General features: G+C 42.3%; 1 protein-coding gene across 4 annotated transcripts in view; it reads left to right on the top strand.

Annotated features, from left to right (window-relative positions):
• Positions 1–1,363: 1,363 nt before the first annotated feature.
• eps15 (epidermal growth factor receptor pathway substrate 15) overlaps positions 1,364–11,089 on the top strand; it is a 148,355-nt gene continuing 138,629 nt past the window's right edge. For all 4 annotated transcript variants that reach the window (XM_078218556.1, XM_078218555.1, XM_078218558.1 and 1 more), the window contains exon 1: positions 1,364–1,422. In XM_078218556.1, the coding sequence (XP_078074682.1) occupies positions 1,396–1,422 (27 nt within the window). In that variant the 5' untranslated portion in view covers positions 1,364–1,395. The remainder of the gene's footprint in view (positions 1,423–11,089) is intronic.

Raw genomic sequence — 11,089 nt, 5'->3', positions numbered from 1 at the left:
CAAATGTTTTGTTGTATGGAGACAAGTTGAATTTTAATGCACTTTCTATAATTTTGAAGTTAAAATATGTTTGTAATGTACTTTTACAAATTTAATGAATATATTTATATATATTATTTATGGAAAAAACAGAGTATTTGCAGTACAGAATTAAGCCTTTTGGTACAACAGGTGCATGTCTGTGTTTATGCTCCACACAAGCCTCTTCCTATCCTTCCTCGTCAAACCCCTCAATATACCTTCCTCTTCCTTTCTCGCTCTCTCTGATGACCAATATCTCAGCTTCCATTGCAGCTGAAGCAGAAGCCACCCAACATCTGAGTGCTCCGTGGAAACTCAGACTGTTTGCCAGGCCATCAATTGACCTTGCCTACTTTTCTTCAATTACTGGCATAATGTTTCTTATGTCTGTCTGCACAATCTGATAGAACCTTGGTTTATCATCTTGTCCAAAAAATAGCACTTCCAACAACACACCATTTCCTCAGTACTGGAGTGTCAGCCTAAATGATACGATCACATTCTTGGACCAACAACCTTTCGATTCGGAGGCCAGGGTGAAGCCATTATCAAGCTAGCACAGGAGAAAATGTTTTGATTCATTAGTCCATGAGATGTGGACATTGCTAGTGTGACCAGCATTTTTGGCTGGCCCTACTTGTTCTTGAGAAGGTGGTGTTGAGTCACCCTTTGAAACCACTGAAGTGGTGAAAGTACTCTTCCAAATCTATGAGGAAGGGAGTTCCAGGTGTTTGACCCAGTGGTGAGTAGGAACAGCACTATATTTCTAATTCAGTGTTGAGTGGACCTAGGAGGAGATGGTATTCCCAATTGCCTTAGCTGCTGTCCTTGTCCTTCCAGGAGGGCTTGAGTTTGGAAGCTGCAGTTTAAAGAAATCTTGGTAAATTGCTGTGGTGCATCTTGTAGCTATGGTACACACCTGGTTCACATACAAGGGAGTGAATATTTAAGATGGTGAATGGGGTACCGACCGGTCAAGCAGGCTGCTTTGTCTTGGATGGTGTCAAACTTCTTGAGTGTGGTTGGAGCTGCACTCATCCAGGTGAGTAGAGACTATTCCACCACACTTCTGACTTGTGCCATGTAGATGGCGAGCAGGCTTTGGGGAGTCTCCTCTAGGTAATACACATAACAAAAGATTGAGAGATAATTGGTCACCAGATTGGCCAGTCTTGCTTTTCAAGAACTGGCATGGGCTGAGAGGGGGGTTGGTGTCTTTTAAAAAAAAATTGTATTTGTTTGTTAGAAAACTGCATGGAGATAAACCCCTAAAGTAATCTATTCCAGCTGGAAATCCAGTGCCAGATTTTATTTGTGGTCCTAAAGTTCACGAACTTTTTTCAGTGCATGATGGGCTAAAGTGTAGGAAACAGCATGGCGGGGCAGTTTACACTCACTCAGGTAAAAGCCGGGCCTTTTCTTTTAAAACACTCGGGTTTTTACAACGTTTGCCAGGATTTATGTTAGAGAAAAGCGAGTGGGTGCCGAAGGAATGCGGTCGCGGTGGTTGGGAGGGATAGAGTTTTTCATTCTGTGAAGTTCGCCTTACAGTGGGGCTGGTGCGGGCAGCGACAACCGGAAAAAAGGAAACAAACCTGTGGGCGTAGTTCGTGGGAAATAGCGATTTTGCTGAAGGTTTGGGGGGGAATTGCCGGGCCTACAGCACCGCCGGACAAGCTCAGGGGCCGGGAAGCTGGTGTGTGGATGGGAGACCAGGCGGATACTTTATTGCAACTGGGAGGGTGCAACCAGCAGGATTTAAACTGTATCAGCAACATGCTACACTGATGCGACTTACTGTGGCACTTTGTAAACATTAATGTCAGCGGCACTTACTCTCCCATATAGATCTGATTTCCAATTACTATCGGGGTTCTTTCCTTGACTGTTTCTCATACGTATGCAGAACTTCAAGCCCAGCCTTATTTCCGTACAAATCGTTCATTACATAGTTGATGCTTAGCCCTTTTAATAGTGTCTTATGGTGAGCAGATTGCAGGAAATGTTGTTGTCATTATGTCAAATGGTATCATAGAATAGAATCACAATGTTTACAGCTTAGAAAGAGGTCATTTAGGGAATTTCACAGTGACTTCATTGCAGTGTTAATGTAAGCTTTACTTGTGACTAATAAATAAACTTTAACTTTTTCGTGTCCAGGTCAGATCCCTGCAAGAACTGAGTCCATTTCCCCTTTTTCCCTACAGCCCTGCAATTTTTTTTCTTTTCATGTAAGGAGATTACAGATCGCTCCAAGAAAAATAGGATGGTAATAGTAGGGGATGTTGACTTTCCCAACATTGACTGGGACAGCCATAGTATTAGAGGGTTGGATGGAGAGAAATTTGATGAGTGTATTCAGGAGGAATTTCTCATTCAGTATGTGGATGGCCCGACCTAGAGAGGGGGCAAAACTTGACCTCCTCTTGGGAAATAAGGAAGGACAGGTGACAGAAGTGTTAGTGATGGATCACTTTGGGACTACTGACCACAATTTTATGTTTTAAGATAGCTATGGAGAATGATGGGTCTGGCCCAAAAGTTAAGATTCTAAATTGGGGCAAGACCAATTTTGATGATATCAGGCCAGAACTTTCAAAAGTGAATTGGGGGAGTCTGTGGGAAGGCAAAGGGACATCTCGTAAGTGGGAGGCTTTCAAAAGTGTGTTAACCAGGGTTCAGTGTAAGCGCATTCCTTTTAGAGTGAAGGGCAAGGCTGGTAGAAGTAGGGAATCCTGGATGACTTGGGATATTGAGACCCTGGTCAAGAAGAAGAAGAAGGCACATGACATGCATAGGCAGCTGGGATCAAGTGACTCTTGAAGAGTATAGGGGGTGTAGCAGTAGAGTTAAGAGAGAAATCAGGAGGGCAAAAAAGGGATTCAAGATTGTGTTTTGGCAGATAAGGCAAAGGAGAATCCAAAGAGCTTCTACAAATACATAAAGACCAAAAGACTAACTAGGGAGAGAGTAGGGCCTCTTAAGAATCAACAAAGTCATCTATGTGTGGATCCACAAGAGATGGGTGAGATCCTAAATGAATATTTCTCATCAGTATTTACTGTTGAGAAAAGCATGGATGTTAGGGAACTTGGGGAAATAAATAGTGATGTCTTGAGGAGTGTACGTATTACAGAGAAGGAGGTGCTGGAAGTCTTAAAGCGCATCAAGGTAGATAAATCCCCAGAACCTGATGAAGTGTATCCCAGGACATTGTGGGAGGCTAGGGAGGAAATTGCGAGTCCCCTAGCAGAGATATTTGAATCATCGATAGTCACAGGTGAGGTGCCTGAAGATTGGAGGGTGGCAAATGTTGTGCCTTTGTTTAAAAAGGGCTGCAGGGAAAAGCCTGGGAACTACAGGCCAGTGAGCCTCACATCTGTGGTGGGTAAGTTGCTGGAAGGTATTTTTGAGAGAAAGGATCTACAGGCATTTAGAGACGCAAGGACTGATTAGGGACAGTCAGCATGGCTTTGTGAGTGGAAAATCATGTCTCACAAATTTGATTGAGTTTTTTGAAGGGGTAACCAAGAAGGTAGATGAGGGCAGTGCTGTTGATGTTGTCTACATGGACTTTAGCAAGGCCATTGACAAGATACCACATGGTAGGTTACTGCATAAGGTTAAATCTCACGGAATCCAGGGTGAGGTAGCAAAATGGATACAAAATTGGCAATGGCAGAAGCCAGAAGGTGGTTGTAGAGGGTTGTTTTTCAAATTGGAGGCCTGTGACCAGTGGTGTGCCTCAGGGATCAGTGCTGGGTCCACTGTTATTTGTCATTTATATTCATGATTTGGATGAGAATATAGGAGGCATGGTTAGTCCGTTTGCAGATGACACCAAGATTGGTGGCAGAGTGAACAGTGAAGAAGGTTATCAGATTGCAACGGGATCTCGATCAATTGGGCCAGTGGACTGACGAATGGCAGATGGAGTTTAATTTAGATAAATGGGAGGTGATGCATTTTGGTAGATTGAACCAAGGCAGGACTTACTCAGTTAATGGTAGGGCGTTGGGGAGAGTTACAGAGCAAAGAGATCTAGGGGTGCAGGTTCATAACTCATTGAAAGTGGAGTCACAGGTGGACAGAGTGGTGAAGAAGGCATTCAGTATGCTTGGTTTCATTGGTCAGAACATTGAATACAGGAGTTGGGACGTCTTGTTGAAGTTGTACAAGACATTGGTAAGGCCACACTTGGAATACTGTGCACAGTTCTGGTCACCCTATTATAGAAAGAGTGCAGAAAAGATTTACTAGGATACTACCAGGACTTGATGGTTTGAAGTATAAGGAGAGGCTGGATAGACTGGGACTTTTTTTTCTGGAGCGTAGAAGGCTGAGGGGTGATCTTGTAGAGGTCTATAAAATAATGAGGGGCATAGATCAGCTGGATAGTCAATATCTTTTCCCAAAGGGAGGGGAGTCTAAAACTAGAGGGCATAGGTTTAAGGTGAGAGGGGAGAGATACAAAAGTGTCCAGAAGGGCAATTTTTTCACACAGAGGGTGGTGAGTGTCTGGAACAAGCTGCCAGAGATAGTAGTAGAGGCAGGTACAATTTTGTCTTTTAAAAAGCATTTAGCCAGTTACATGAGTAAGATGGGTATAGAGGGATATAGGCCAAATGCGGGCAATTGGGACTAGCTTAAAAAAAAAGGGCAGCATGGACAAGTTGGGCCGAAGGGCCTGTTTCCATGCTGTAAACCTCTGTGAGCTAATTATTTTTTTGAAAACCATGGTTGAACCTGCCTCCATCATGTTATTTATAATATGATGGATGTCTTCAACATCCATCATGTGGTAACACGTGGTAAAAAGGCACCCTTTAGTCCTTAGCTGAACTGCAAGGGATCTTGCAGGACCTGTCAACCTAGAGATGCAATATGCAGACCCATCAGCATGTCGATATGTCCTGATGTCCATCAACCAAGTCCCAGTTATGGGTCAAGCTGCCTTGTGCGTCGGGCATGGGAGAGTCGGAGCTACTGGAGCAGAGCCTTATAAGCAGCATGGGAGAGTCAGAACTACCGGAGCAGAGCCTTATAGGCAGCTGCTGTTCCCTTTAACCAAGCAGCTTCCAGCATCTCCTGCAACTGAGTGTGCTCCAGACTTAGGGTTTGTTCTTCTTTTGGATTCAGTTCATAAGGTAGAGAGGGAGATGCAGATGCTGGCGAAGCCTATGTCTCCAAATCCTGCTTGTGCTATGCTGCCAAAATATCAAATAGAGGGAACACTTCATCCCAGCTCTTATTTCATGTGAGGCACTTGTGCAGACTGCACTTTTCCAGAAATGGCTTCTTCAGCCATTAGATGATCTCATCTGACCTCACCCAAGTTTAGGGTTGGATTCCTATCATCTCTCTCAGATGGAAGGATGCCAATCTGACATTCTTTGGCAGTGAATTCCAGATCCTAACCATTGTTGTGTAAGAAAAAAGTTTCTTCCCCCTATTGCCTCTAGTTATTTTATTGTTCAGTTTAAAGCAATGGCCTTTGATTCTCGACCCTTCTGCCAATGGAATCATTTTCTCCCTATCTGTCCAAACTCCTCATGATTTTGAGCCCTCTTCTCAAATCTCTCTTTAACCGTCTCTTCTCAAAGCTGAACAGCCCCAACTTCCCAAATTTATCTTTGTAACTGAAGAGCCTCATCCCGTGAACCATTCTTGTAAATCTCTCTGATGCCTTCACATCCTTCCTAAAGTGCAGTGCCCAGAATTGGACAATACTCCAGTTCAGGCCAAACCAATGTTTTATAAAGATTCACCATAATTTCCTTGCTTTTGTATTCTAAGCCCAGGATCTCCTGTGCCTTTTTAACCGTTTCCTCAACTTGCTCTGCCACCATCAATGATTTGTGCACATAAACCCCCAGCTTTTCTTTGCTCCTGCACCCATTTTAGAATTGTACCCTTTATTTTGTATTGCCTCTCCTCATTCTTCTTTCCAAAATATGTCACTTCACACTTCTCTGCATTACATTTATTCTGTCATGTGTTTGCCTATCTTTCTTGAAGTCTGCCTTTATCCTTCTCACTGTTCACAATATTTCCAAATTTTATGGCATCTACAAATGCTGTAATTGTGGCCTGGACAAGTCTTGGGTTGTTAGATGAAGAAAAGCAGTGGTCCTCAGGAACCCCACTATAGCCCTTCCTCCAGTCTGGAAAAAACTGTTCACCATTACTGTTTCCTGTCACTCGGCCAAATGTATCTCTCATTCCATGGGATTTATCTTTGCTGACAAGTTTGTTAAATGGCACTTTATCAAACACCTTTTGGAAGTCCATAACTTTACACAGGAACAGGTTAGCAGGAAAAACCATAGCTGAACAATGGGTTACCTTAAAAACAGATGGACACAGTCAAGGTATAAGGCAAACAAATGCAGAGCTCCCTGGGTGAAAAAGTGGTTGGAAATTAAGGAAGGAAAAGTGTGCTTATTACAGGTGCCAGGTAGAAAATAAAGTTGAGAACTAAGAGGGATACAGAAGGTTCAGAGGCGACATGAAAAAGCACATTTGTTTAAAAAGGGCTGCAGGGAAAAGCCTCGGAACTACAGGCCAGTGAGCCTCACATCTGTGGTGGGTAAGTTGTTGGAAGGTATTTTGAGAGACAGGATCTACAGGCATTTAGAGATGCAAGGACTGATTAGGGACAGTCAGCATGGCTTTGTGAATGGAAAATCATGTCTCACAAATTTGATTGAGTTTTTTGAAGGGGTAACCAAGAAGGTAGATGAGGGCAGTGCAGTTGATGTTGTCTACATGGACCTTAGCAAGGCCATTGACAAGGTACCACATGGTAGGTTGTTGCACAAGGTTAAATCTCACGGGATCCAGGGTGAGGTATCTAAATGGATACAAAATTGGCTTCTTGACAGAAGCCAGAGGGTGGTTGTAGAGAATTGTTTTTCAAACTGGAGGCCTGTGACCAGCGGTGTGCCTCAGGGATCAGTGCTGGGTCCACTGTTATTTGTCATTTATATTAATGATTTGGATGAGAATATAGGGGGCATGGTTAGTAAGTTTGCAGATGACACTAAGATTGGTGGCATAGTGGACAGTGAAGAAAGTTATCTCCAATTGCAACGGGATCTTGATCAATTGGGCCAGTGGACTGATGAATGGCAGATGGAGTTTAATTTAGACAAATGCGAGGTGATGCATTTTGGTAGATTGAACCAGGGCAGGACTTACTCAGTTAATGGTAGGGCGTTGGGGAGAACAAAGAGATCTAGGGGTACATGTTAATAGCTCCTTGAAAGTGGAGTCACATGTGGACAGAGTGGTGAAGAAGGCATTCGGCATGCTTGGTTTCATTGATCAGAACATTGAATACAGGAGTTGGGACGTCTTGTTGAAGTTGTACAAGACATTGGTAAGGCCACACTTGGAATACTGTGTGCAATTCTGGTCACCATATTATAGAAAGGATATTATTAAACTAGAAAGAGTGCAGAAAAGATTTACTAGGATGCTACCAGGACTTGATGGATTGAGTTATAAGGAGAGGCTGGATAGACTGGGACTTTTTTCTCTGGAGCATAGGAGGCTGAGGGGTGATCTTATAGAGGTCTATAAAATAATGAGGGGCACAGATCAGCTAGATAGTCAATATCTTTTCCCAAAGGTAGGGGAGTCTAAAACTAGAGGGCATAGGTTTAAGGTGAGAGGGTAGAGATACAAAAGTGTCCAGAGGGGCAATTTTTTCACACACAGGGTGGTGAGTGTCTGGAACAAGCTGCCAGAGGTAGTAGTAGAGGCGGGTACAATTTTGTCTTTAAAAAGCATTTAGATAGTTACATGGGTACGATGGGTATAGAGTGATATGGGCCAAATGCGGGCAATTGGGATTAGTTTAGGGGTTTTTAAAAAATAAGGGCAGCATGGACAAGTTGGGCCGAAGGGCCTGTTTCCATGCTGTAAACCGCTATGACACTATTCGAGAAGCGAAGGGGGATTGTGAGGAAAAACTGGCAGCCAACGTAAAGGGGATCACAAAGTCTTCTATAGGCATATAAATAGTAAAAAGAGTAGGGCCAATTAGAGATCAAAAAAGGAATTTGCACATGGAGGCTGGGGGCATGTTTGAGGTATTAAATTAATACGTTGCAACTGTAGAAGGTAGAAGCAACACCGGCCATAGCGACAAATGATGAAACTCTGTCCCTAGAAGAGTTTAAAATTGATAAGTTGATACTGTCAGCACTTAAAGCTGACAAGGCACTGGGACTGGATGAGATATATTCAATGATATTGAAGGAAGTGAGAATGGAAATTGCTGGGGTATTGGCCATAATCTTCCAGTCTCCTCTAGAATTTGGAGAGTTGTCGCGGACTGAAGAATTGCAAGTGTTACCCACTTGTTCAAAAAAGATTGTAAGGATCGCCCCAGCAATTACAGACCAGTCAGTTTAATATAAGTGGTGGGAAAGCTTCTAGAAACAATTATTCAGGATAGAATTAGTAGCCACATCGATTAGGAAGAGCCAACATGGGTTTCTGAAGGTGAAATCATGTTTGATTAACTTGCTGTCGTTTTCTGAGGAGGTAACAGAAAGGCTCAATGTGGGTAATGCAGTTGATGTGTTTGTGGACTTTCAGAAGGCATTTGATACAGTACAAGTTTTCTCTCAAACTTATGAGAAATGTTATAGCTCATGAAACAAAAGGGCAGTAGCAACATGAATACAAAATTGGCCGAATAATAGAAAGCAGAGAGTAGCGATCAATGGATATTTTTCGGGCTGAAGGATGGTTTCTCAGGCTTGGTATTGGGACCCTTGCTTTTCCTGATACATATTAATGAACTAGCTCTTAGTGTGCAGGGGACAATTCCAAAATTTGTGGAGGATACAAAACATGGTGGCATTGTAAATTGTGAAGAGGACAATGTGGAACTTCAAAACAATATAGAAAGAGGGTAGACAGATGGCAGATGAAGTTCAATGTGATGTGTGAGGTGATGCATTTTGATAGGAAGAACATTGAGAGACAATAGAAAATAAGGGATAAAATTCTTAAGGGGGTGCAGGAGCAAAGGGACCTGGGTGTACATGTGCATTGGTCATTTAAGGTGGCAGGACTGGTGGACAGAGCAGTTAATAAGGCATATAGTATTCTGGACTTTATTAACAGTGGCATAGAAAACAAGAGCAGGAAGATTATGCTGAACTTGTAGACCTCAGGTTAGACCTCAGCTGGAATATTGTATACAGTTTGGGCACCACATTATTGGAAGGATGTGAACCATTGGCGAGAGTGCAGAAGAGGTTTACAAGAATGGTTCCAGGGTTGAGAAATTTCAGTTATGAGGATAGATTAGAGAGGCTGGAACTGCTGTCCTTGGAGAGAAGGAGTCTAAGAGGCGATCTGATGTTCAAAATTATGAAGGGGCTGGACAGAGTAGCTAGGGAGAAGATGTTCCTCCTTGTAAAAGATCAAGAATAAGAGAGCACAGATTCAAAAAGAATTGCAAAAGAAGCAAATATAAGAATTTTTTCTTTCACACAGCGAGTGGTTTGGGTCTGGAATGTACTACCTGGAATGTGTGGTGGAGGCAGAATCAATTGAGTCATTCAAGAAGGCATTAGATAATTACTTGAGTAGAAACAATGTGCAGAGGTATGGGGAAAAGGCAGGGGAATGGCACTGAGTCACGATCCTCGTTTGGAGAGCTGTTGCAGACATAATGGGCCAAATGGCCTCCTTCTGCACTGTAAAAATTCTGTGAACATTGTATTATGTCATGCACAAATGCTAGCTGTTGTTTCTTTGGGGGTCATATTTAATTGCTGTTAAATGAACATAAGATAAGTTCAAAATTTAACACGTTCAGCCTATAAGTTGGACTCTGGCTTGTTGAAAAATGTTTGAAAAGACTTTCAGGAGTTGGAGATATTCTGGTTCTGTTGACACTTAAGGTTCTCTTTTAATCTATCATTGCACTTAAAAAAAAATCTAACCTAGCTATACCACAGCATATTGATTCTGGGAGGCCAAAACAGCTCATGAATGCTGCATATGTAGCACGATTTCTGGGTGTGAATGTTGTAGATTATGACACAAATTCAGAGGAGTTTGTGAACAATGAAATTTAAAATTTACACAGCCTCACTTTGGTCAAGCAGTCATTGTTATATATTGTTCGGTACATCTCTTTGGCCTTTTTACAGTTTAGTTTGTATCTTCTATTACGCCAATAGAATTACCACTTACTTTGTGCCTTTTCAGTCCATTTGATGCTTATGCCAATGTTTTACTACATTGGAATAAGTAGTGGTCCTTGTGTCACCTGACAGGAAGAGCATCATTTTTGTCTGGACTGCCCCATCTCATTTAAATGCAACTGTGATCACTAAATATCACATTGCACTCTCAAAATTCACCTGAGGCCTGAAATTGTAAGTAGCCATCTCCAGTTTTAGGTACCAAATGATAAAGTTGTGACACAGTAGAGTTTTGAGGAAAAAAATTACATTTATATAAACGTAAAACATTTCATAAGCACCAGCTGTCCCATAGCATCTTGTAGCCATTTAAGTGCTTCTGGAAAATTAGTCATGTTGTAATGTAAGAGACGGAACAGCCAATTACCACACAGCAAACTCTCACAGAGATATGGCAATAACCCCAGATACTTTATTTTTGTGATGTTGATTGAAGGATAAATATTGGCCAAAATACCAGGGATAAATTCCATGCTCTTGGAAATATGAGATCTTTTATGTCCACTCGAGAGGTCTGATGGTTTGATGTATCATCTGAAAGACAACACCTCCGACAATGCTGCACGCACTCACCACTGCGTTGGAGTGTGAACTCGGATTGTTGCAATCCCTGCTCATTAAGAGGCTAGAGTGGCAGCAACTGCACCACGACTGACTTTGATGCTGTTGTGAAAAGATGTGATGTGAAAGATTAGGCCAGCTGTGTTATTACAAAGTCTACTTTTGTCTTTCTTTTCTCATGATTTTGATTATCTAAATCTCTATAGCATGTTGCTATGCAGTCTTGACTTAGCATTGGCTTTCAGCATATCATACAATCTCTTGCTTTTAATGCA

Source organism: Mustelus asterias, chromosome 8, assembly GCF_964213995.1.
Source record: "Mustelus asterias chromosome 8, sMusAst1.hap1.1, whole genome shotgun sequence".
Taxonomy (NCBI): Eukaryota; Metazoa; Chordata; class Chondrichthyes; order Carcharhiniformes; family Triakidae; genus Mustelus; species Mustelus asterias.
The sequence above is the reverse complement of the archived record's forward strand: the minus strand, read 5'-3'. Positions and strand labels throughout refer to the sequence as shown.